Source organism: Ranitomeya imitator, chromosome 1 (genome assembly GCF_032444005.1).
Source record: "Ranitomeya imitator isolate aRanImi1 chromosome 1, aRanImi1.pri, whole genome shotgun sequence".
In the NCBI taxonomy this organism is placed as follows: domain Eukaryota; kingdom Metazoa; phylum Chordata; class Amphibia; order Anura; family Dendrobatidae; genus Ranitomeya; species Ranitomeya imitator.
The window spans coordinates 694,214,212-694,241,933 of NC_091282.1; the positions used below are offsets into that span (position 1 = coordinate 694,214,212).

Genomic DNA, 27,722 nt, shown 5'->3' on the forward strand with positions numbered 1-27,722 from the left:
TCGGTCACTCTTTTTGGAACCAAGATCCCTTAGATCTAGACCGTCCTAGAAAACTCTTCCACTGCTGGTTGGGTCTATAGGAAACGTGATCCTAGGGAGTGATGTCAGAGGCTTTTTGAACACAGAGTACACTTCCATTCTCTGAGCTATAATGCCCTTCAGGATGTAATGGTATTAGCTGCTGACAGCGCCGCGCAACTAGCCGCATCCGAGAGGCGTGAACCGGCTAGTCTCCTGCTCAAGAAATTTGATTGACCAGCTGTACTGTCTTCGGGAAAAGGTTACTGTTGTGAATCAAAGTAGTAAAGGTCTTCGACCAGGAGACCATTGCTCTAGCAACCCAAGGGGTATTTAAAGAGAGCACTAAACCCGAGGCTGAAAAATGGAACGAATCAGATCTGCTATCTGATATTTGGCCGAAAATCTGTGGGGCTTAGATCCTCTTGATTTAGGTTGTTGAAACCGCGTTTTTCCCAATGGGTTGTTCTGTAAGAGATCTGACGATCCGTGTCTTGATTAGGTCAACCTGGGCCATCGGGGTTTGTCGCTGTGGTCCACCCGAAAAGACTGAAAACGTGCCTGAAACTGGCGACGAAATGCTGCCTAAACCTTTGCTGTGGGAGAAAATTGCTTTCTCCTCCTATGGTATCAGAAATGAGCTGATCCAATTCTTTGCCGAATAATTGGCTTCTCTGACAGAGCAGAGCAGTAAGAGACTTCATCCAAGAACTCATTAATCAGATGGTTACCTGCTAGGGCGACCTGATTCGAAATCTCGGTCACCTCTGATGGCAGATCTTTATCCTGTTGAGCTCTCCTCAAAGACTCTGATCAGGATATGGCCTTGGCCACTCAAGATGCCGCCAAAGAATGCGAGAGGGTTGAGCCTGAAGCCTCAAATACTGAACGCGCCAGGCTTTCTTTAAGTCGATCGGTTGGATCCCTAATAGAAGAACCATTAGGAATGGATAATGTCTTAAGAAGTCAAACAAGATACGGGAGGGTTTACCGAAGCGGATTCCGCCCACTTCCTACGGAACTCCTGGGCGAAAGGATATCTGAATTTAGAGCCCTCTGCCCCGAGAACGCCTATCCGGCCGCTCCCAGAGATGCTGTACTAAATCCTCAAACTCAGGATGAGAACAAAAAAAAAACACACTATGGGGCTGCTTAAAAGACACCTTATGACCGGAAGCCAAGGTGGATACGTCCTCTACCCCCAGGTTTTGGTTGACTGCTTCAATGAGGCTTGTCTACTGACTCGTAGTAATCAGGCGCCTCTAAATTGAGGGACCCTTCGGAATCGTACTCCGAACCATGTTCAGTAATCTCCGCTGGTGAGGGTGAACGAGAGACAGAACTCAAGGATGCAGATGCACCCGACGGACCGGGAGACGCGGTGTGGGTTCGTTTCCTTCGCATCTACCTAGTGAGAGAGCGGCCTCTGCAGGCCGGAAGCTCCTGTGAGTCGGAGAACCTCTCCAGGACAGGCGAACTGCTGCCCCTGGAACCCGATGGGGTCTGAAGGGACTCGATTTCCTTTGTTAGGGATGCCATAGATTTTGACAAAGACAAAGCCCATTCCGGGCTCCTGACACACTGGGCTGAGTCGCAGGGGAGGGCTCCTGAACGTGCTGGGAACCGCAGGCCTCACAGAGACGATTACTCTGGGCAAGTGGAAAAGCGGACCGACAGGCCACACATGCGGCATATATGAAAACCGTATGACACTTGGTCCTTCTAGACATGCTGGACCTGCTGATGTTATAATCAGAATTTGGATAAGCTGCAGGAATATATATTGCGGCTGCCAGGCTGGGGGGAGTAGCACTTACCCCAGTCCTGTGTCTCCGGCTGTCCTGTGGAACCCGTCACAGGAGGAAGCATCAGTGATGTCCCGTATTAAAAAAAAAAAAGAAAAAGCACCCAATTGGTGGACGGTCCCACTGGAAATGGCGGAGTTTCAACTCGCGGCCTATCGAAGGTCGAAGCCGGGGGCTACATTTTTCCCCGGCATCCGCCCGAGGATGAGGGGGCAGAGCCACCGGAAAATGACGCGGCTAAAAGGGGTGGGACTTCCACCTGTGGCCTAACCGCGCCAGAAGCCGGGGACTAAATTATCTGAGGCCCGCCTGAGTATGGAGGGGGTGGACCCGGAAGCAGGAGGCCGGAACGGGATCTCGGCCCGCGGCCTTGCGCCGCCAGCAGTAGTGAACTCCCAGCACCCGCCCGAGAACACGGACATGGGGCTGGAGCGAGGCTTCCCATCTTAAACGGCAGGGGAAAACTGTGCCGCAGCAGGAGCCCTCCCAGCCCCCCACCTCGCATGGCTCCAGAGATTAAGGTTAGAGGGGGGCTGTATAAAGGACGATGCAGGCACCCTAGCTCCATCTTCCCTTCAGGGGATGAGGAGAGGGACCGTCCGCCTCCTTCCATCACCGTTGTCTGAGCATTGGTGATGCAGTGGGGGCCGCACAACTGTCCATATGCACCTGTACAGCCTAGGGTTTCGTTACCTTAGGGCGGTCAGGGCTGAGTCCGGCATATTATCCCACGTTGCGGGAGAGGATACGTGGAGGCGACACTCCACGTGCTCACCCGTTGTTGGTTTGGGGAGATCGGACCCCTTCAAAAGGGTCCGTCGCCCCTGTCTCATCTTCCATAGTGAAAAAGAAAAGAAAAAAAGGGAGGTCTGGAAACCAGACCTGTGCCTCCTAAGACACTAAGCATGAACTGGTTAGCTAAGAGCCAGCAGCAAGGTGTATACTGCTGGGGAGGAGCTAACTTTTTTTTTTTTTATCACTTAGTGTCAGCCTCCTAGTGGCGCAGCATACACCCACGGTCTGTGTCCCCCAATGAGGCGAAGGAGAAATGGAGCAGTCAGTGAAGCCGGTGGAGGTGATGCTGGGCAGGGAATCGAGCTAGAGCGACAGAGGCTTCAGATTTACCATAACCATTTTCATATAAATCCAAACACTGATTTCTTAGTAACAAGGGAATGGACTGGCCATGTAGAGATATTGTTTTACTAAAGAGTACATTTCTATTCTACATGTAACACTTGACCTTTTTCTTGTAGGTTCTATGTGCAGTGACGAGTGGGTCAGTGTTCCTGTTCCCGCAGGCTCGGAGGAGGGAGAGTTAGGAGCTTTTCGCACTAAATTGCTAAATTTCCTGGAAATCTCAAGCTGTTATCAGCCGGAGTGTCTGATCAGTGATTTCCCATTTGATGGTAAGTTCATCCAAGCGCCTTATATGGCTATATATACTTCTATTTTCGGTGTTTTAATGTATACTTTATCTTCTATTTTCGGTGTTTTAATGTAGGATTGCTGGAGGAGAGGGCGTTATTGTTAGGTCGGATGGGAAAGCATGAGCAGGCTTTGTTCATTTATGTACACATCCTGAAAGACACGAACATGGCAGAACAGTAAGTAGGCAAAACTTAATAATTTGGTGATTGTCATTTTGACTGCAAGGTCAAACCTAAATAAAAACTGACCTATTGAAAATCATATTATACTTCTATATCCATAAAAAAAAAAAAATTGAATAGCCATCTGACATATTGTGAAAATCCCACTAAGTACTTGAAAATCAAGTTTGTCTACATGTGGTCCAGTCATGAGTTATCGCGGGTGGTGATGGAATTGCACGACAGCTGGACCTGTTGAAGGCCTCCATTATGCCATCTTGGTGCCATGATTTGTAGCATTTTCTCTAATGCTCAAGTACTTCAGTATATAGTACAAATAGCATGTTCAAAACCCCCATCAGGAATAAAAGTCAAGAGAAATATGCTCCAAAAAATAAAGGGAACACTAAAATCCCAAATCCTAGATATCTCTGAATGAAATATTCCAGTTGTAAATCTTTATTCATTACATAGTGGAATGTGTTGAGAACCATAAAACCTAAAAATTATCAACGTAAATGACAACTAATATCTGGTCTGGAGTTGGAATGATGCTCAAAATCAATGTGGATAATGAAGTTACAGGCTGATCCAACTTCAATGGAAATGCCTCAAGACAAGAAAATGATGCTCAGTAGTGTGTGTGGCCTCCACGTGCCTGTATGACTTCCCTACAACACCTGAGCATGCTTCTGATGAGGCGGTGGATGTTCTCCCGAGGGATCTCCTCCCAGACCTGCACTAAAGCATCCGCCAACTCTTGGACAGTCTGTGGTGCAACGTCACATTGGTGGATGGTGCGAGACATGATGTCCCAGATGTGTTCAATGGGATTCAGGTCTGGGGAACGGGCGGGTCAGTCCACAGCTTCAATGCCTTCATCTTGCAGGAACTGCTGACACACTCCAGCCACATGAGGTCTGGCATTGTCCTGCACTAGGAGGAACCCAGGACCAACCGCACCAGCATATGGTCTCACAAGGGGTCTGAGGATTTCCTCTCGGTAACTAGTGGCAGTCGGGCTACCTGGAGGGCTGTGCGGCCCTCCAAAGAAATGCCACCCCACACTAATACTGACCCACTGCCAAACCGGTGTTGCTGAAGGATGTTGCAGGCAGCAGATCGCTCTCCACGGCGTCTCCAGACTCTCACGTCTGTCACATGTGCTCAGTGTGAACCTGCTTTCATCTGTGAAGAGCACAGGGCGCCAATGGCGAATTTGCCAATCCTGGTGTTCTGTGGCAAATGCCAAGCGTCCTGCACGATGTTGGGCTGTGAGCACAACCCCCCATCTGTGGACGTCAGCCACTCAGACCATCCTCATGGAGTCGGTTTCTAACCGTTTGTGCAGACACATGCACATTTGTAGCTTGCTGGAGGTAATTTTGCAGGGCTCTGGCAGTGCTCCTCCTTGCACAAAGGCTGAGGTAGCGGTCCTGCTGCTGGGTTGTTGCCCTCCTACGGCCCCCTCCACGTCTCCTGGTGTACTGGCCTGTCTCCTGCTAGCGCCTCCAGCCACTGGACACTAAGCTGACAGACACAGCAAACCTTCATGACACAGCTCGCATTGATGTGCAATCCTGGATGAGTTGCACTACCTGAGCCACTTGTGTGGGTTCTAGAGTCCGTCTCATGCTACCATGAGTGTGAAAGCACAACCAACATTCAAAAGTGACCAAAACATCAGCATTGGTACTGAGATGTGGTCTGTGGTCCCCACCTGCAGAACCACTCCTTTTTTGAGTGTGTCTTGATAATTGCCAATAATTTCCATCTGTTGTCTATTCCATTTGCACAACATCATGTGAAATTGATTATCAAACAGTGTTGCTTCCTAAGTGGACAGTTTGATTTCACAGAAGTTTGATTTGCTTGGAGTTATATTCTGTTGTTTAAGTGTTCCCTTTATTTTTTTTGAGCAGTGTACATACATATACATTTTTTTCCATTTTTAAAAATATATGGGAAAAAAATGTATTCTTTGCATCGTCACATCCGTAAAAGTTTGATCTCTGAAAGTATAAAATTATTTAACTCGTTAGATAAATGCCCTAGACAAAAAAATAATTGAAACAGCAAAATTGTAATTTTTCAATTGTCCCACATTTTTCATAAAAATGCCTTCAAAACGTCATGTATGTCCCTGGAAGGTGCCATTAAATTTTATTCTTTATTTTTCGAGTACCATTGATTCCATGGTGCTGTACATACAAAGTACAAATCTAAATGACAGAGAACAAACTGGCAATGACAGACTGGTAGAGAGGGGAGAGGACCCTGCTCTTGTGGGCTTACACTCTTCATGATAATGGGGAGGGGGACTCTAGGTTGGGTGGTTGCGGCAGCTCCAATAGTGGTGAATGGTGAAGTGGCAGCAGGGTGATTGCAGGTTGTAAGCTTTCCTGAAGAGATGTTTTTTTAGTTCCGTCTGAAGGTCTCGAGTGTGGTGGATAATCAAACGTGTTGGGACACAGAATTCCAGATGATGAGGGATACTCGGGAGAAGTTTTAGAGGTGATTTGGGTGAGGAAGATATTACGGTAGAGGCAGGTATGGTCTTGGGCTGAAATTTCACACAGGCCCCTGTTGTCCCCGTCCCCATAAACCAGATGGGATATATTACTGATATTACCCTGGATAGCGGAAAGAAAAATTTTCTACAAGACCAATATTTCTAATGATACCTGTGGCCTGCTGGGGTAAGGGACAGAGTCAGCAACTTTGTGCTCCATCACAACTCTTAACAGTATGGGTATCTTGAGAACACCGATTCTGTTAACAACGTAGCAGACAAGACAGCCCATGACCAGACAGGCCCTTCAGATGGCCAGTCTGGCCCTGGGTGGAGGAGAGAAGAAGGTCTTGAGATTCAAGTTCGGCAAGCAAAAACCAATCCCTCACAGAGCTCCATTAAAGGAATAATAAAGAAATATGAACATTTCTGGGTATTGGATAATGGTAACACAAACCAAGATATGTGGTGTTTTTGTTTACTTCTGTATATTTTTCAACCACTAAAATAAGAAAAAAAGTTCCCTAGTTTTTTTATTGCAGTAAACATATACAGAATTGGAGAATCATGTTGCTGGGTCATTTTTATGCACAATGAAAGTCGTGAAAACGGAAACCAAAAAAAAACATGAATTGTGGTTTTTCACCACTATTGGATTTTTTTCCCCCATACATTAAATGGGAAAGTGAATGGTGTCATTCAAAACCACAACTCGTACAGATATGTTGACAGAAAAGTAATAATGATATGGCCGTTGCAAGAAGATGAGGAAAAACTAAATCATGCAAACTATACTTGGCTTCATCTTCATTTATACAAACATGTAGCGGTTTCTAAGACAGTCCAACAATACTTTTATATGACCAGTCCGCTCATCTGTTATTGAGAAATCGGCATGTGAATTGACATGCAAATAAGTCTGAAGAGCTATGATACGGTAGATCTGAAGCCTCCATCACTCAGGTTTTTTTCCTTTCCACCACCTCCTCCACTTACATACAGCATAGAGGCTGTTAGTCAAACAGAAGAATGCAGCACTGGGTAGGGAATGATCTGGAGTGACAAAGTCTTCAGAACTTTAGCCTCATTTGCATACACATTCAAATGTTAATTTCTCAATAGCCGATGGACAAACTGGTCATGTAAAGGTATTGCTGAAAGCTGAACTTGTCTTTGAAAGAGCTCAGTGCTCATATAAAAAGTTTGGAGTGTGAAATCCTGCTTAGGGATTACATTTGAACCCCTTCCCCACATGACTAATTGCTGTGGGTTTTTTTCTCCACTTCTTCCAAGAGCCATAACTTTATAATTATTATTATTATTATGATTATTATGCCAGCTTATATAAATATGCAAAAAAAAGCAATTTTGAGATTAAATTTTGGGAATCGTTTGTACAGCATACATTGAGGTGAAAATGACTTGATAGTATGATTCTCCTCACCAGTACAATTAAAAAGATATCAAACTTTAAATTATTTTTTGTGGTGAAAAAAAAAAACAGAAATTTGTAAAAAAAAAAAAAAAAAAAAATTAAAATCATTTTTTTTTATAGACAGATTATAAGATCCCCCTTCTTCCCAAAAAATCTTTTGGGAAATGGGTGTGCGTTTTTAAAATTTCTAATGTAGCTTCGGTGGGACCCAGGTTTTTACGAAATAGCGGGAATCCCTGCACTTCCCATCCTTTTTCACTGTGGTACACTTCGAGCAAAATGGCCGCCGGATGCGGTGAATGCACAGATTGAGATCTCCGCTCTCCTCCTGCCTGACACTGATTTATATGATTGGTGCAGAGCAAGGGACTCGAGCATATTACTTGAGCACACCCGAGTATGCGCGGATAACGCAATATCCGAGCACACTCACTTACCACTAATTAACTCTGAAACGCTGTGGCATATAGGAGAACAGTTTAAAACCTGCCGAGGACCGAGCGACATGGGAGACCAGATGGGCAGGTGGATCCCTGGTGACTTCTCTCTGCCCACTGACCTGCATTGAAAGGTCTCTTCCTACATTCAGAGCAGAAATAGACCTATCAGTCTTTGGCAAAAGTCAGAGAGAAGCCACCACAGACCTGGCTTTTAAACTGTTTGCATCTACAATGTCACAGTATTTCATAACCTGCTTGGCTGAAATCATACAGCTAAAGTCCGATACATTATGAACGTGGAGCTGGCCCCATGCTTCATCTTCCCTTTAAAGGGCTATTCTCAGGTTTTGGTGAGTAGCAGAGCTGTAGTATTAGTAGAACTTTAAAGGATTAGTACATGTTCTGCCGTAACACATTTAGTTATCCATGGCTTTTTTTAAGTCTACATTGTTACCACGTTATTTAGACATGTTGGTAATACGGAATTTGAAAATGCACAGGGCTCATGGCTGTGAGAGATGTTATTAGGATACCTGCTCTGAAAACTGCCTATGCTAGGTAATGTTGATTTTGCAAGATTTATAAGAGAAACTTGTTAGGAGCTGAGAGGGAGGTTAGCAGCTAACTGCTATATAGAAATTGATGGGCCTGAGAGAGGCGACTGGTTTGGTAAGAGTTAACATCTCTCCTGCATTGTAACTACTACACATACCCAGAAAGGATTTTGGCAGGGGTTAGTTGCCGAGCTCCTTGGAAATTAACTGCACACTATGTAAGATAAAAGCTCTCATTGCAGGAGAATGAAAGCAGATAGAAAAAAACAAGTTGACTGTAAACTTGAGGATAACACCCCCTCAACCCTATGGATCATTATTTCATTATCCCATATTTTTACATAGCTACCTCCTCCAAGTGTTTTCCATTCCTCTCCCAGTCAGTAAATCAGGTGTTCATGTTAATTGATCCCTATGCTTCTCCCTTGATTTCCTTTTCTGTTTAGTTTTAATTCTTATGGTCCTTACAAAAGGGTTGTGACTCAGTGTTATTATGTAGAGCAGCCTAAAACACACCCCTATGTAATCTCATGAGCACCTCCCCTTTGGAAAAGATCATAAAAAATAGAGCTAAATATAGAGGCCCATATGTCTGGAATCATATGACGGAGTTGAATAAGACAGGGGAGCAGCAGGAATTGAATAAGAGCAAAAACTGACCACTTTATCACCTGGTGACAGATCCTCTTTATAATACTGATCATCTTAAAGCTTTAACATATTAATTTGATCATTGGAATGTTTTATTGACAATATTTATAATTGTCATTGTTCATATGTATTTTTGTCAGAGTATTGTTAATTGACTCTCCCCACAAAGTGAGGATGGCCCCGCTACATTTTGATGTTAAACCTTTAAGTATTGGTCTTCATGCCTTATGTGTTCTGATCTATCTGTCTGCGGAAGGGGTTTACACCCCACAACACGACTTAACAGATCTGAATAAAAGAATTCGAACATAATAATGACTATTACCTTTTCTGGTGTGTGGTCTCCTATATGGAGGTCTCCATCCTGCATCACAAATGCTGAAATTGGCAATATAAAATGTAGTTCTGCTAGCCAGAAGTGAAAAAAATATACATTTTGGATTGTTTTTGTTTTCTTAAGGCTTATCATTATGTTCTCTGATAAGTCAATATTTGCTCACTTGCTTTGTATTGATAAAGATTTTTGCGTCTTGTATTCCTAGGTACTGCCACAAACATTACGATTATGCTAAGGATGGTAACAAAGATGTAAGTAGGATGCATTATTGTCACCACAAGCCAAGCGTTGGGGGTAACCTGTAGTTTCAAAAAATAATGTATTGAATGTAATACTTAAATTGGCACAAACTGGAAATTCCACACAGGGGAACAATGTTAATGTAAAAAGAAAAGGAAAAATGGCCATGGATAGAGTTTTTCAGAGCTGCCTCTTGGCAACTCTGGTGCCTCTTCTGTGCGTATGTCCCACTACATCGGTAACTTACTGCGTCTGTCCCACTACATCGGTAACTTACTGCATCTGTCCCACTACATCGGTAACTTAATGCGCCTGTCCCACTACATTGGTAACTTAATGCGCCTGTCCCACTACATTGGTAACTTAAGGCGTCTGTCCCACTACATCGGTAACTTAAGGCGTCTGTCACACTACATCGGTAACTTACTGCGTCTGTCCCACTACATCGGTAACTTAAGGCGTCTGTCACACTACATCAGTAACTTAAGGCGTCTGTCACACTATATTGGTAACTTAACCTTCGTCAGGCTGCATAATTTTACAACGTTAACAGGCTGCAGAGGTACAATTGTACCTTCATATATATTTTATTGAAATTTGGCCTATATATTCTGGACCAAAACTGCAGAGATGTCACGAAATTTCAGCCCTCTACGGCTTTTCGAAAAAAAAAGTTATTGCAATTTTAAAACGGAATAGTTACAATTGTACCTAGTCAGCCGGACGAAGGTTAAGGCGTCTGTCACACTACATCAGTAACTTAAGGCATCTGTCACAATACATCGGTAACTTAAGGCGTCTGTCACACTATATTGGTAACTTAAGGCGTCTGTCCCACTACATCGGTAACTTAAGGCGTCTGTCACACTATATTGGTAACTTAAGGCGTCTGTCCCACTACATCGGTAACTTAAGGCGTCTGTCACACTATATTGGTAACTTAAGGCGTCTGTCCCACTACATCGGTAACTTAAGGCATCTGTCCCACTACATCGGTAAGTTAAGGCATCTGTCACACTATATTGGTAACTTTTTAAAGGGACTCTGTCACCCTCTCCAGCCGTTAGAAACTAAAAGAGCCACCTTGTGCAGCAGTAATGCTGCATTCTGACAAGGTGGCTCTTTTAGTTATTGGTGCAGTCAAAGCAGAAATAAAGCGTTTTATAATTTCGCAAAAATACCTGTCTTTAGTCCTGGAGGCAGGTCTTAACCCCCCTGCTGCACACGCCACACTGCCGTCACTCAAGTATTCTTCGGCGCCGGGCGCCGCCCCCTCCGCGCTGTTTTCAAATCAAATCCGGCGCCTGCGCTGTTTTGTTCTGCCTGGGGCAGGCGCAGTGAGCGCTGCCCGTCTGACCTCAGATGCAGTCTCGCAGACTGCGCCTGTGCGGCCACCCAGCTTGTGAATCCCAGCCCCGCAGTGTGTTATGCATTATGCCTCTCTCTTCCCACTCCCGTGTAGCGGTGGGATATGGGGTAATGAAGGGTTAATGTCACCTTGCTATTGTAAGGTGACATTAAGCCAGGTTAATAATGGAGAGGTGTCAATTATGACACCTCAATTATTAATCCAATAGTACGAAATGGTTAATAAAACACACACACATTATTAAAAAGTATTTTAATGAAATAGACACAGGGTGTTTTAATATTTTTATATATATTCAGTCTTGTCCCCCGCTGTAAATCCATCTTGGGTTAAATCATTTTACACCCAGGAGCTCTGCTAATGCAGCTGTGCTCCTGGCTGTAAAACTTGGTGAATGAATGGAATGCAGGGGAATGACCTGTAGTTACCTCGAGTCGCGGTGATGCGCCCTCTGCTGGATGAACTCATATGAACTCGAGCGTGGGAAAATATTCAGAAAAGTTCCCAGGCTCGAGTTCATATGAGTTCATCCATTAACCCTTCATTACCCCATATCCCACCACTACACGGGAGTGGGAAGAGAGTGGCCAAGTGCCATAATAGGAGCATCTTATAGATGTGCCTTTTCTGGGGTGGGTGGGGGCAGATGTTTTAAGCCAGGGGGGTCCTATAACCATGGTCCCTCTCTAGGCTATTAATATCTGCCCTCAGTCACTGGCTTTCCCACTCTGGCGGAGAAAATTGCGCGAGAGCCCACACCAATTTTTTCCGCGATTTATCCCTTCAATAGCTAGAACCCCCAAATTTTACACCAAGACACTCCTTACATTACTAAAGAGGAATATGTAATAAAAGAAGGGATATGAGATGGTTTACTGTGTGTAAACCATGTCTCATATCATGTTGGGATATATATATATATATATTATACAGTATATATGTTGTGCAAAACTGTAAAGCGCTGCGGAATGTTAGCGCTATATAAAAATAAAGATTATTATTATTAACGAATATTTGAGACCATGGATCCATTGTATGTCTGTATTCCAAATCTGCGAGAAAATCTCGCAGTACGGATGCCGTACAGAGGATGACATGCGCAAAATACGCTGCCACACCCTGCCTACGGATGACATACAGATCACTATTTTGGGAACATTTCTGCGTATTATGGCTGTAAAAAACGGACCATATTTTCATACGCTGAGTGTGACGCCGGCCTTAGGATCTCCTGGAAGTGATGATTCAACTCCACAGAGCCCTGATCTCACCATAGTTACCGTATTTAAAAAAAAAAATCTGACCTGAATACTCATGTTGTAGATAATTTTTGTGCTGCTGGAAAGCATACTTTTTTTCTTCTGTTTTATTGTAGGTTTACTTATCTCTGATCAGAATGTACCTTTCTCCTCCTGATGGTCATTGTTTGGGTCCTATTAAAATGAAACAGGTTTTGGCTCTTCCAAACATTTCTGCCGCCTTAGCAGTGTTGGAGCAGCATCATGCAAAATTGAACACAACTAAGGTAAAGGGTATCAGATATGTCTCTCATAAAAGCAAATGAAGAATAAGTTTCTATGCCCTTAAATAAGTATTGTGTTGACACATGAAAGAATTGCTTAAATAGTGTTAGATGACAAAAGATGAATATTTCATAACTAAGGCTCTGTTCCCACTACCATCATGGTTTCTATATATCCATGATCCATCATATATCCTATTATATATCATTTCAACAACTTTGCATAAATCAATAGTACAAGCAGATAAGTAAGTTTGTAACAGATCTTGTTAGAGGAAGTGACTTCTTTTCCCACTTATAATATACCTCTTCCCCTCCCACCTGCCTTCTGAACTTGTCATCCACAGTTATAATCTGCCTTGCTTAGGCAAGATGGACTGCCACCCTACTGTGTTGTCATATGACAGAGCCCTACACTCTATGGAAAGGGCAGGAGGACTGAGAATCAGAAAGAGAACATGCAGATGGTGATAGAAACCTTGTGCTGAGCTTTTGAACAAGTCTTTTACCTCCCATCAGAGATTGATTCAGATCACGATAGCTCAGCTGTGCTGTATAATTGTTTTTTTTTGCTGTTGCCGATTGTCTTTGTATGCTAAAAATGAAAGCACAGGAACCGCTCTGTGTGCTTTATATAGGAGACCTCATAGCAGCTTGTCTTCGCCCACAACCCTCAGTGGATAGCAAATTAAAAAATAGGGCCTGCCGAGGATAAAACTTGTTAAAATGCAGGATAAGAGTCCTATAATGGCCAGATGCAGTGATAAAGCTCTTGTGCACATGTAACAAGATGGCTCGTGTGGTAGTCATAGCAGAGTCCAGTAGGTCACGGTCAGTGAGCACCCCGGCCCCTTGCACATGAAATGACAGTTCTAGTCCCAGCCCCGGGTCACAGTGGGTTACCTCAGACATCTGGCTCCTCTCCATGCTGGAACGGATGCACTATGCATCACACATTGTAGGGCCCAACAGTGGCAATTTGTATTTAATAAAGGTGATGAAGAAAGGAAGGTACAATTCCTGAGCTGTCCTGATCTCCAGCAACGGCTGCAGCAGCAGAGGCAGTAGCTCCAGACAAATTCCCGGAGCTGCAAGTCTCTTGTGGGGTACACACGCAGTCCCTGTGCCCGCTGCCCGGCAGTCCACTGGCAGCTCTGTTCCCCTCCAGGAGTATGGCCAGCTCCCAGCAGGGGAGCACACCCGCCACAGGCAAGCCTGCCTGAGCACTCAGCTGCAGACAGGGTCTTCCTGTCCGGTCTGCTTGGAAGCTGCTAGCCCAGCCTCCTGGGTGAACCCCTTCTGTCCCTGCCTCTAACATGTTCATGGCAAACACAGCACACTACAGTACATGTTAATAACAATGCAAAACACAAGGAACATCACAGCACATACATTACAATGATACAGCATAAAGACATCACATGAATATAGCATTAATGCATTAATAAACAGGTACACCGTCCGGGTACCGCATAAGGGGCACGGACCCAGCACACGGGAGAGAGGGGGCAGACGAGGGTCCCCGCCACCTCCTTACACACACGGCAACATTTTCTGAAAAATTACTTGAAATTATAGTTACACTTTAATGTAAAACTTTTACAGACCTGATTTGACTGTATTTTGGGGTTAAAATCAAGTTCATTTGCAATTCTAGTACTTTTTATGGGAAGAATACACCAGCACACTGATCTATTTTTGATATATTAAAAATTCCATAATCCCCCTACAGTCTTTCCTAAACGTTAATGTGAAACAGAGCCATAAATTAACTACTTTTGGTTCCACTTGGGAAACGTGTATATTGTAATGATATAGAATGCCTACTATGGTATGTTATCCTGTGTAGTTCATGATTTTGACCATCCACAAAATTCCAAAAAAAGGAACAAACTGTTGAATACAGCGGCACATGATCTGACATGTACAGATCCCTAAACTCAATTGTATGTTATAGACACAGATTGTAAAGTCATCTTGTCACTTTGATGAATTTACATATTTAACCATTTGATTGTGCACAGGCCATAGACTTATTACCAGCTAACACACAGATCCGAGAGATTCAGATCTTCCTTGAGAAAGTACTGGAGGAGAATGCTCAAAAGAAGAGATTCAATCAAGTCCTGAAGAACCTTCTGCACGCCGAGTTCCTTAGAGTAAGCGCTCAAAACACACAACAAACTGTGTTTTCAGATCTATGCTTTCTAGCATTATTTTTCTGTTTCATTTTAAGTATCTCCCCACTTTACTTCCTCTGCCTCTGGGTTTCCAAACAATCTTTACACCACTGAGCTGCCCGGGTGGCGAGCATTTGTATTGGTATATGGTCTCCATCCTGTCATGTGCTGCTCCATCCTGCGTCCCCATCCTGTCATGTGCTGCTCCGTCCTGCGTCCCCATCCTGTCATGTGCTGCTCCGTCCTGCGTCCCCATCCTGTCATGTGCTGCTCCGTCCTGCGTCCCCATCCTGTCATGTGCTGCTCCGTCCTGCGTCCCCATCCTGTCATGTGCTGCTCCGTCCTGCGCCCCCATCCTGTCATGTGCTGCTCCTTCCTGCGCCCCCATCCTGTCATGTGCTGCTCCATCCTGCGTCCCCATCCTGTCATGTGCTGCTCCATCCTGCGTCCCCATCCTGTCATGTGCTGCTCCATCCTGCGTCCCCATCCTGTCATGTGCTGCTCCATCCTGCGTCCCCATCCTGTCATGTGCTGCTCCATCCTGCGTCCCCATCCTGTCATGTGCTGCTCCATCCTGCGTCCCCAGCCTGTCATGTGCTGCTCCATCCTGCGTCCCCAGCCTGTCATGTGCTGCTCCATCCTGCGTCCCCATCCTGTCATGTGCTGCTCCCATCCTGCGTCCCCATCCTGTCATGTGCTGCTCCCATCCTGCGTCCCCATCCTGTCATGTGCTGCTCCCATCCTGCGTCCCCATCCTGTCATGTGCTGCTCCCATCCTGCGCCCCTGTTCTGTCATGTGCGGATCCTGTGCACACGCTACCTGATTCCTTTTCTCTGCCTCCATTTTCTTGGTCCTCCTGCTGCCGGAATCGGTGCGGACTGCGCAGGCGCCGATTCCGGCAGCAGGAGGACCAAGAAAATGGCGGCAGAAAAAAGGAATCAGGTGGCGTAAGTAAATTGCTGTGGCATGAACTGCCACAGCATCATCAGGGCGCAATCATGCCCACGGTGTCCCCACGTCCGGGTTACGGATCATAAATGTCCCCCTGCTCCCGGCAGTCCGCACTTTCCAGCGCCATTTTTTTTCCCTGACACTGGCTATAATGTAACTCTAGGAGCGTCGCGCCTGCGCAGTCTATAAAGGCTTCGGACAGAGTGACGCTCCCAGCGTTATATTATAGATATATTTGTAGGTTTTATTTATGTAAGACATTAATGTAAAATAATACCCACGTAGCTGGTAACAGATATTTTACAGTTACTTTTTTAAATAAATATTTGTTAAATAATAAATTATTCCTCACATTCCCCTCACCCCCTCAAAAAGAATCAAACCCCTTACTTATACCTGTCGAAAGCAAATTTGGGAGAGAGAAGAATCCACCTGTTGGAACGTCAATGGCGAATCATTTTGTTTGGGGGGGAATATGTTTGCTGTCAGAGGAGTCTGGCAATGGCTCTCAAATAGAGAACACTTCTGCGTATGCAAAATCAGGAAAGATGGATATCTGCCGACCACTATGTAATGTGTGTGGTCAACTGTGCACGTTTTTGACAACCAAGAAGTTTAAGGCCATGTTCACACAGTGCGTTTTTTACTGCGGAACCGCAGCGTTTTTGCCGCTGCGGTTCCGCAGCTGTTTTCCATGCAGGGTACAGTACAATGTACCCTATGGAAAACAGGAACCGCTGTGCACATGATCCTGAATTTAAAAAAAAAAGCCGCGCTGAATAGCTGCGAGAAAAAAGAAGGAGCATGTCACTTCTTTTTTCGGAGCCGCAGCGGTTCTGCACCCATAGACCTCCATTGTGAGGTAAAACCCGCAGATCAAAAATATATCTGCGGGTTTTATTGCGGCTTGTGGTGCCGAACCGCTGCAGCAGGAAGTGCGGGGAAGCGGGCGGAAGTGCATGGGCGGAGTGTGGCTGCCCCGATCCCACCCCCCCATGCTCCGATGCCCACCCCCCGTGCTCCGATGCCCCCCCCCGTGCCCTAATCTCCCCCCCTTATACTTACCCGGCCTCCCGGTGTCTGTCCGGCCGTCTTCTCCCTGGGCGCCGCCATCTTGCAAAATGGCGGGCGCATGCGCAGTGCGCCCGCCGAATCTGCCGGCTGGCAGATTCGTTCCAAAGTGCATTTTGATCACTGAGATATAATCTATTTTAGTGATCAAAATAAAAAAATAGTAAATGACACCCCCCCCCCCCCCCCTTTGTCACCCCCATAGGTAGGGACAATAAAAAAATTAAGAATTTTTTTTTTTTTTTTTCCACTAAGGTTAGAATAGGGGTAGGGGTAGGGTATTTTCAGCCATTTTAACCCTAAAAAACTTCCTAGAAAACACACAGACTCTGCATAGAAAACTGCATAAAAAAAAGGATCAAAAAACTCATCAAAAAACGCACCAAAAAAGCACAAAAAAAGGACCTGCGTTTTCTGCCAAGAGCTGCGGTTTCAGTCCTGAAAAAAAAGGATGGAAATCAGGAACGTGTGAACATACCCTAAGGGAACAAAAAGGGGAAATTCCAAACTTGTGACTGACCTCTGCCAGAGGCTTGCACACTAAAAATATTTACGTCAAAGCATATTTTAAGTGTCACACCTGTATACGTCTACTATACTTTTTTTTTTTTTTCTAAATTACTCCTTCGTGTGATTTTTTGCCACTAAGAATTCAAATATGGTTCTTGTTATTCAGACAATGAAAGATTTTGTGGTGTGAATGGAAATTGAGGGTTGCGGGAACCATGAGACATTCTAAAGCAATCCATAGGATTGGCAAAAAATGATTGTGTAAGCTCTTGAGACTGTGACTGTTCATATATTTGAATGTGAGAGGGCACCTGAAGCCCTTTACCTCCCCCCCACCCCCCTTCCAAAACAATTTGCACCTTCATGACCAGGCCGAATTTTGCATTTCTGACCCATGTCGCTTTGTGGTAATAACTCTGGAACGCTTCAATGGATCCCACTGATCCTGAGATTGTTTTTTTTTTCTTCGTGACATTATAGTGCTAACATTTCTCCAGTATGACTTGCATTTATTCGTGAAAATATCGGAAATTTGGTGAAAATTTTGAAACTTTCTCAATTTTCAAACATTTTTTATTCATATGCTGTTAAACCAGAGTTAGGTCACCAAAATAGTTAATGAATAAATAATAATTAACATTTCCCACATGTCTTCTTTACATTTGCATTATTTTGTTAAACAATTTTTTGGTTAGGAAGTTATAAGGGTTAAAAGTTGACCAGCAATTTCTACTTTTTGCAACAAAATTTTCAAAACCATATTTTTTTTTTTTTTTTAGAGACCACATCACATTTTAAGTGACTTTGGGGGCCTATATGACCGAAAATACCCCAGAATGACACCATTCTAAAAACTGCACCCATCAAGGTACTCAAAACCACATTCACGAACTTCAACCCTTCAGGTGCGTCACAGAAATGAACATAATGTGGAAGGAAAAGATGAAGATTTTTACTTTTTTCCCCAAAATATGTTTTTACTTTAATCCCAAATTGTTTTAATGTCATAAAGGTAACTGGAGAAAACAGACCCCAAAATTTATTGTGCGATTTCTCCTGAGTATGTCGATTCCCCATATTTGGAGGAAAACTACTGTTTCGGTGCACGGCAGCAGGGCTTGGAAGGGAAGGAGCACCTGGCCCAAAGCAAGCACAGTCAATGATAAGTGATATTTGACACTGATCAGCAAATGTACTGTAGGATGCACACACGGAGGTGGTGCAAAGGGAGAAAAATAGATAGAAAAATAACTCCTGGCCAAAGCAAGCACAGGTGCTGATCAGTGATGTGTGTCACTGACCAGTGTTAAGCGGCGGCAGGACACATAAAATGAGCAATCAAGCACTGACCAGTGCTCGGCGGCAGAATGAGTGGGTGGGTGTAACCTCTCAGCAAGATTTTGCTAAGTACATATGGCCATATTGGCTCTGTGATACTAATTAAAACGATATCTGTGGTGAAGAAATCCGTTATGAAGATTTTGTGTAATCAGGGTTTAAAGTTTTCTTATAATCATAGCTTCATGCATCGGGTCAGGACTGTGGGTAGGGTCTTCGGCTCTGCCATGGCCCCTCCGCTGTTCTTGTTGTCTTTATCGTCCTCCTGGTTTAAACCCTTAACGACCGCCTTTTACCGGCAGCAGTTAAGGGTAATTAAACCACAGCGCCGCTTTTTAACGGCGCTGAGGATTAAGTGTATAGCGCTCCCTGTTGTGAATTCTGTTGTCAGGCTCCCTCCTGTGGTCATGAATGGTACTTCGGCTGGTTCTGTCCATGGACTTCCTCTGGTGGGTGTTTCTGAGTTTCCTTCCACAGGTGACGAGGTTAATTCGTTAGCTGGCTGCTCTATTTAACTCCACTTAGATCATTGCTCCATGCCACCTGTCAATGTTCCAGTATTGGTCTAGTTCACTCCTGGATCGTTCTTGTGACCTGTCTTCCCAGCAGAAGCTAAGTTCCAGCTTGTATTTCTTTGGTTTGCTATTTTTCTGTCCAGCTTGCTATTTTTATTTTTGTCTTGCTTGCTGGATGCTCTGGGACGCAGATGGAGCGCCTCCGCACCGTGAGTCGGTGCGGAGGGTCTTTTTTTGCGCCCTCTGCGCGGTCTTTTTGTAGGTTTTTGTGCTGACCGCAAAGTAACCTTTCCTATCCTCGGTCTGTTCAGTAAGTCGGGCCTCACTTTGCTAAATCTATTTCATCTCTGTGTTAGTATTTTCATCTTTACTCACAGTCATTATATGTGGGGGGCTGCCTTTTCCTTTGGGGAATTTCTCTGAGGCAAGGTAGGCTTATTTTTCTATCTTCAGGGCTAGCTAGTTCCTTAGGCTGTGCCGAGTTGCATAGGGAGCGTTAGGCGCAATCCACGGCTATTTCTAGTGTGTTTGATAGGATTAGGGATTGCGGTCAGCAGAGTTCCCACGTCCCAGAGCTCGTCCTTAATTATCAGTAACTATCAGGTCATTCCGTGTGCCCTTAACCACCAGGTCCATTATTGTCCTGACCACCAGGTCATAACAGTACAGGTGGCCCAAAGTACTAATGCATCTCAATAGAGGGATAAGAGAAGTTCTGAGACCATTTTTTTTTCTTTGCAGTGTGTTTTGTCTCTCTTTTCCCCTTTACCTCTGGGTGGTTCAGGACACAGGTGTAAACATGGACATTCAAGGTCTGTCCTCTTGGATGGATAATCTCACTACAAGGGTACAATACATTCAAGATTTTGTGGTTCAGAATCCGATGTCAGAGCCTAGGATTCCAATTCCTGATTTGTTTTTTGGTGATAGATCTAAGTTCTTGAATTTCAAAAATAATTGTAAATTGTTTCTTGCCTTGAAACCTCGCTCCTCAGGTGACCCTGTTCAACAAGTAAAGATCGCTTTTCTAAGATGGTCCATTTGGTACCTTTGTCTAAATTGCCTTCCTCCTCTGATTTGGTGCCATTATTTTTCCAGCATGTGGTTCGTTTACATGGTATCCCGGAGAACATCGTTTCTGACAGAGGTTCCCAGTTTGTTTCGAGGTTTTGGCGATCCTTTTGTGCTAGGATGGGCATTGATTTGTCTTTTTCCTCGGCTTTCCATCCTCAGACAAATGGCCAAACCGAACGAACTAATCAAACTTTGGAAACATATCTGAGATGCTTTGTTTCTGCTGATCAGGATGATTGGGTGTCCTTTTTGCCGTTGGCTGAGTTCGCTCTTAATAATCGGGCCAGCTCGGCTACTTTGGTTTCGCCGTTTTTCTGCAATTCTGGTTTCCATCCTCGTTTCTCTTCAGGGCAGGTTGAGTCTTCGGACTGTCCTGGTGTAGATACTGTGGTGGATAGGTTGCAGCAGATTTGGACTCATGTGGTGGACAATTTGACATTGTCCCAGGAGAAGGCTCAACGTTTCGCTAACTGCCGGCGCTGTGTGGGTCCCCGACTTCGTGTTGGGGATTTGGTTTGGTTGTCGTCTCGTTATGTTCCTATGAAGGTTTCCTCTCCTAAGTTTAAGCCTCGTTTCATTGGTCCGTATAAGATTTCTGAGGTTATCAATCCTGTGTCATTTTGTTTGGCCCTTCCTGCTTCTTTTGCCATCCATAATGTGTTCCATAGGTCGTTATTGCGGAGATACGTGGCGCCTGTGGTTCCATCCATTGATCCTCCTGCCCCGGTGTTGGTTGAGGGGGAGTTGGAGTATGTGGTGGAGAAGATTTTGGATTCTCGTGTTTCGAGACGGAAACTCCAGTACCTGGTCAAGTGGAAGGGTTATGGTCAGGAAGATAATTCCTGGGGTTTTGCCTCTGATGTTCATGCTGCCGATCTGGTTCGTGCCTTTCATTTGGCTCATCCTGGTCGGCCTGGGGGCCCTGGTGAGGGTTCGGTGACCCCTCCTCAAGGGGGGGTACTGTTGTGAATTCTGTTGTCGGGCTCCCTCCTGTAGTCATGAATGGTACTTCGGCTGGTTCTGTCCATGGACTTCCTCTGGTGGGTGTTTCTGAGTTTCCTTCCACAGGTGACGAGGTTAATTCGTTGGCTGGCTGCTCTATTTAACTCCACTTAGATCTTTGCTCCATGCCACCTGTCAATGTTCCAGTATTGGTCTAGTTCACTCCTGGATCGTTCTTGTGACCTGTCTTCCCAGCAGAAGCTAAGTTCCAGCTTGTATTTCTTTGGTTTGCTATTTTTTTGTCCAGCTTGCTATTTTTATTGTTGTCTTGCTTGCTGGATGCTCTGGGACGCAGAGGGAGCGCCTCCGCACCGTGAGTCGGTGCGGAGGGTCTTTTTTGTGCCCTCTGCGTGGTCTTTTTGTAGGTTTTTGTGCTGACCGCAAAGTAACCTTTCCTATCCTCAGTCTGTTCAGTAAGTCCGGCCTCACTTTGCTAAATCTATTTAATCTCTGTTCGTATTTTCATCTTTACTCACAGTCATTATATGTGGCAAGGTAGGCTTATTTTTCTATCTTCAGGGCTAGCTAGTTCCTTAGGCTGTGCCGAGTTGCATAGGGAGCGTTAGGCGCAATCCACGGCTATTTCTAGTGTGTTTGATAGGATTAGGGATTGCGGTCAGCAGAGTTCCCACGTCCCAGAGCTCGTCCTTAATTATCAGTAACTATCAGGTCATTCCGTGTGCCCTTAACCACCAGGTCCATTATTGTCCTGACCACCAGGTCATAACAGCTCCCCCAGAGTCGGAGTTTCTCTGGGGTCTCTGCTACCGGGGGTAGCTGAGACCCCAGAGCACATGATTTGGGTCGGTTTTTACCAACCCAGGTGTTGCAATCGCCGTTATTAATAATGGCGACCGCAAAAAAAGTCAGATTTTTCATTTAATTTCTCTCTCCTCTGTTGTGATCGCACATCAGAGGAGAGAGAAATAGGGTCCCCTGATCCACCCCGGTACCTCCGGTGTCCCTGCATTCCCCCATGTGAAGTCCTCCGGCGTCTTCCGGGAGTAAATGGTGGGCGCATGCGAGAACGGCCGACAACAAGAGGAAATTGTTCCTATTGGTTCATTTTGATAACTGTGATAGACCCTCTCACAGTGATCAAAATTAAAAAAAAAAATAGTAAAGGAAACCCCCATTTATCACCCCCTTAGTTAGGTAAAAATAATAAAATTAAAAAAAATGTATTTCCATTATTGTTGGGGTAAAGTGGGTTGGGCTTAGAATTGGGGGGGTTCAACTGTTTAGGGACATCAGGGGGTCTCCAAACGCGAAGTGGCGCCAGCATTGTTTCCTGCCAGTTTTGAGCCCTGCCATGCGCCCAAACAGTGGTTTCCCCCCACATACGGAGTATCTGCTTACTCAGGAGAAATTGCACAACAAATTTTGTGGTCCATTTTTTCATGATAACCTTGTGAAAATACAAAAAAAAAATTGGTTCCAAAGTCAAATTTTTGTGAAAAAAGTAAAATGTTCATTTTTTTCCTTCCACATTGCTTTAGTTCTCGTGAAGCACCTGAAGGGTTAATAAACTTCTTGAATGTGGTTTTGTGCACCTTGAGGAAAGCAGTTTTTAGAATGGTGTCACTTTTGGCATTTTCTGTTATATTAACCCCCCTAAACTCACTTCAAGTATGAGGTGGTCCCTAAAATAAATGGTTTTGTAAATTTTTTGGAAAAAATGAGAAATCACTGGTCAACTTTTAACCCTTAACTTTCTAACAAAAATACATTTTGTTTCCAAAATTGTGCTGATGTAAAGTACACATGTTATTTATTAACTATTGTGTGACACCACTCTCTGATTTAAGGAAATAAAAATTCATTTTTCATAAACTTGTCATATCGAAGAAATTTTACCACTATCCTTAAGTACAATATGTCACGAAAAAATCAGCGTGTGTTTTCAGAATCAGCGGGATCCGTTAAAGCGTTCCAGAGCTATAACCTCAAAGTGACAGTGGTCAGAATTGTAAAATTTGGCTTGGTCATTCTCTGTCCTCCATAGTACACGCCTGCACAAGGCAAGATAGCTTTGCGCAGGCGTGTACTATGGAGGACAGAGAATGAACTTCAATCCAATATTGCAGTCAGCATGCAGCCAGCGGGTAAGGAAAGGGTGAATCAAACACCCGAAACCTCCGCCCATATGACCCAAAACCAGTCCCACCAAATTCAGGTGACCGAGTCCCTTTAAGTACCAAATTGGTTATGTCACTAAGGGGTTAAACTTGATCTGCGATGTGCATATTGACGTCCTGACAGTCTTCAGGAAAATGGCGAGAGTGGCAGCTCATCCATTTAGACCTCTGCTCAATGACTAGCCAAGATCTCAGACCACAAGCGCAACGGAGGGGCAGTGGCAGCGCCAACATCAGTGTTTCCAGTATTCCTTAATATGTAGTACAAATGTTATTCAGTAGTGTCAATAAATGATGACCTTTTATATAAACCAGATATGAAATATTGATTTATTTTTTTTTTTTCTTATTTTGATTTTTTTTTCATGCATTATTCATATGTTGTGCAGGTACAGGAGGAGAGGATTTCCCATCAACAGGTCAAATGTGTTATTACAGAAGAAAAGATTTGCAGTGTTTGTAAAAAAAAGATTGGAAACAGGTAAAGAAACGTAGCAGTACATATACTGTGTGCACCCTTGGCCGTCGCTGTAGTGAATGTCCAGCACAGGGAGGATGGCCAGCTCCGAGGCATTGGAAAGAACTCGCGGACGTTTACCCCTTAAATACCAAAGTTATACAGAAGTAGGCTTCCTCTGTGTGTATGGCAGATAAGGGCCTAATGAATGTACCAGGTCTGCTATCTTTGTACTTATTTTAGGCCCAATATTAGATCAACAATAAAGCAATTATAGTAAAGTCCCCACTGGGATTAAAAAATCATGTAAAATGAAATTGAAAAAATATCTTTACAAAAATTGGTGCAAGGTCATTTTTTAATGTTTAACTAGAAACACAATATAATAGGCAATGCCAAGTAGAATAACACTTATTATTTTATTTTTTTAATTCGCCTCTTCATTGTGGAGATATTGGCAATATATTTGGCACTTACGTTGTTTTTTTTTTGTTTTTTTTTAGTCTTAAGTGGGTGTTACAACTGGGGGCATGTACCCTTTGCTCTTTCTGACTAATCACAAGCAGACACCAACACACTTTATATACACATGCATATATTATGGATTTGTTTTGTACAAATCCATACAATGATCTGTGGGTCCATACTGCCCTTTTTATGCCACTTGAATTCTTAAAGAATCTGTTGGGCCTTGTTCACACGTTCAGTATATGGTCAGTATTTTCCATCAGTATCTGTAAGCCAAACCCAAGAGTGGGTGATAAATACAAAAGCAGTGACGTGTTCCTATTATACTTTTCCTCTGATTGTTTCACCCCTGGTTTCAGCTTGCAAATACTGATGTAAAATACTGACCAAATACTGAACGTGGGCCTAAAGAGAATATTTTGGTAGGTTCCATATAGCAGTATCTCTAAGGGTAAATATTAATCCATATTTAGTCCGTTTTTTCTCTGCAGGGATGTGACATTGCTTTGCTGTGAGCACATGGCCCATAACTGGCACAATTTTCCTGAAAATAGTTATTCATACCAGTACCGTATTTATAAAGCTCATTGAGCACTTCAGCTGAAAGTCCGCAGTGGTGTCGGTAACGGGTTGCTTTCAGGTCTCACATATGGTAACTGATTGAGAGCTTCTTGCCACGGCTAGGCGCTCTTGAGAAGCTGCAGTGTGCCTTGTTAGGGGAATAATCTGCTTGGGTGCCTTTCTTCCTAAACCTCACCCAGCATATATTCTAGTAGTCCGCTTTAAGCTATGGCTGTCCAGTGACCGGAGACCGCATGGAATATCATGGCGTTCTTACAACTTGTGTAACTTGAATGTTGTTTTTTTTCTTTGTTCGCAGTGCATTTGCTCGTTATCCAAACGGTGTGGTCGTCCACTACTTCTGTGCAAAGGATGTAAGTTCTGCGGACACTTGAACATCTACAATCCATATACAATATGGTACAAGACCTGCTGTGGCGCCATGAAGCTGTCACTTGGGGGTGCACTGCAGCACTGGCAGTCGGACCTGTATTTTGCATCTTTTGTACTTTGAGCGCTGTCTGTTTGAGACCACTCAGATTTTCAAAAAAATAAAGGGCATACATTATTCAATAGGACTTAGGCCAGTGAGGCTGATGTACTTTTTATGAAAATCCATGCCACACGGCATAATCCTAAGATTAGCTTGTTGTGAGCGAGAAAGCTCATGAGTTGAGCGGTATTCAACCTTTGTCCACCCAGCTTGGCATGGACATTCTGACATTAATTTTCATGGTAAGTTCACCGGCCCCTTTAGGTTTAAGAAACGTATCAACGTATGCAGTTTGTAATGTGAAATCTGGTGCCAGAAAATGTATTATTTTTTTATTTTCCAACGGCTAGACTCTGTTCTAACAATGTAGATTCTGCTGAGTCCTACTGTAAGTCTTATTACACCGACTGCACGTGTAGCGTTGACCAGTCTTGCACACCTTCCTTTAATGGAGTTAATGAAGGATTTATACTTTAAAGCTGTAAAGATTTGTTAATGTATGTACATAGATCTTTATAACAAGGTGGGGCATGTCCTTATCCTTCACACTTTGTACAATATTCTGTTTATTCACCTACAATAGAGTTCCAGTGCTAAAAATGAATGTAATGATGCATAAAGCCGGCTTACACTATGTTGTGACCTTTCCTACAGTCTCCTACACTATATGAAGCCTTTACAGTACAAGAACTATATTTTTAAAGAAAGAATGATCAGCTTGTTAATTTCTATTCCCCTCGCCATACCATAGGGAACGCAGTCTTCATTTTTAAGGAGCCTTTAGGTAGCGGATTATGTTTAAAGTGCAATTTTCTGGGGGTTTTCTTTTGTAGTTGCTGAATAAATGGTACACCAGTTTACATTTGCTTGTCTCAATTATTCTGAATTACTGGGAGAATTCTATAAAAAAATAAATGAATGATATGAATTAGATGAGCTATGGCATCACACCCCAACACTGCCCTCTGCGGCAAAGCTGGGAGAAACTGGCATTAAAACAACTCCAACTCCAATTTGCACCAAAATTTTAGCAACTTTTCCAAGTTTTTATGCCACTTTTTGCACATAAGATCTTTGAGTTGGGGCCTATATCTTTAAGAAATGTGATTTCTAGCAGTAGTTTTTATTTTATTTTTTTCATTTTACCATGGTGAGTACAAAATCTGCGAAATTATCTTTGAGAGATGCAGACTGTGTGGAGGATATTACAGCATCTGAATTGTCAATTTAGCTGTGTGCTCAGAGTCTTTAGGATTTGTTCTGTTTTATCATTTTCTTAAGTCGCTCAGTGCAATGGGAGAATCAACTGAAGTATTCTTAGAAATTCACCAAACGTAACATAAAGGACCAAAGCTGCAAATCTACTATATAATTGTCTAAGGGTCACTTCCGTCTCTGTCCTTCTGTCTGTCTGTCTTTGTCTGTCACGGATATTCATTGGTCGCGGCCTCTGTCTGTCATGGAATCCAAGTCGCTGATTGGTCTCGCCAGCTGCCTGTCATGGCTGCTGCGACCAATCAGCGACGGCCACAGTCCGATTAGTCCCTCCCTACTCCCCTGCAGTCAGTGCCCGGCGCCCGCTCCATACTCCCCGCAGTCACCGCTCACACAGGGTTAATGCCAGCAGTAACGGACCACGTTATGCCGTGGGTAACTCACTCCGTTACCGCCGCTATTAACCCTGTGTGTCCCCAACTTTTTACTATTGATGCAGCCTATGCAGCGTCAATGGTAAAAGGATCTAATGTTAAAAATAATTAAAAAAAATAAAAAATCATTATATACTCACCTTCCACCGCCTTTCCCGCTCCTTGAGACGCTCCGGTAACCGCTCCATGAAAGCGGCAGGTTCCGGTGGCAAGGATGGTATGCGACAAGGACCTGCCATGATGTCACGGTCATGTGACCGCGACGTCATCACGGGTCCTGCGCTACCAACCCTGGGACCGGAAGCTGCCGAGTGCACCGCACACATGCGACATGACTACAAGGGCTTCCTCGGAAGGTGAGTATATGTTTATTTTTTTAACCTGTGACATACGTGGCTGGGCAATATACTACGTGGCTCTGTGCTGTATACTGCGTCGCTGTGCAATATATGGTGGCTGGGCAATATACTACGTGGCTCTGTGCTGTATACTACGTGGCTGGGCAATATACTACGTGGCTCTGTGCTGTATACTACGTGGCTGGGCAATATACTACGTGGCTCTGTGCTGTATACTACGTGGCTGGGCAATATACTACGTGGGCTGGGCAATATACTACGTGGACTGGGCAATATACTACGTGGACTGGGCAATATTCTATGTGGGCTGTGCAATATACTACGTGGACATGCATATTCTAGAATACCCGATGCGTTAGAATCGGGCCACCATCTAGTCTACCATATAATTGTCTAAGGGTCACTTCCGTCTTTCTGTCTGTCTGTCCTTCTGTCACAGATATTCATTGGTCGCGGCCTCTGTCTGTCATGGAATCCAAG

At 44.1% G+C, this 27,722-nt stretch overlaps 1 protein-coding gene across 1 annotated transcript in view; it reads left to right on the forward strand.

Moving 5' to 3' along the window:
• Positions 1-26,094, forward strand: part of VPS39 (VPS39 subunit of HOPS complex) — a 107,521-nt gene extending 81,427 nt beyond the window's left edge. The window contains exons 19-25 of the mRNA XM_069730617.1: positions 3,080-3,232; positions 3,328-3,430; positions 9,550-9,595; positions 12,329-12,478; positions 14,500-14,634; positions 23,645-23,736; positions 25,061-26,094. Coding sequence (XP_069586718.1) covers positions 3,080-3,232; positions 3,328-3,430; positions 9,550-9,595; positions 12,329-12,478; positions 14,500-14,634; positions 23,645-23,736; positions 25,061-25,136 — 755 coding nt within the window. The 3' untranslated portion in view covers positions 25,137-26,094. The remainder of the gene's footprint in view (positions 1-3,079; positions 3,233-3,327; positions 3,431-9,549; positions 9,596-12,328; positions 12,479-14,499; positions 14,635-23,644; positions 23,737-25,060) is intronic.
• Positions 26,095-27,722: the final 1,628 nt, after the last annotated feature.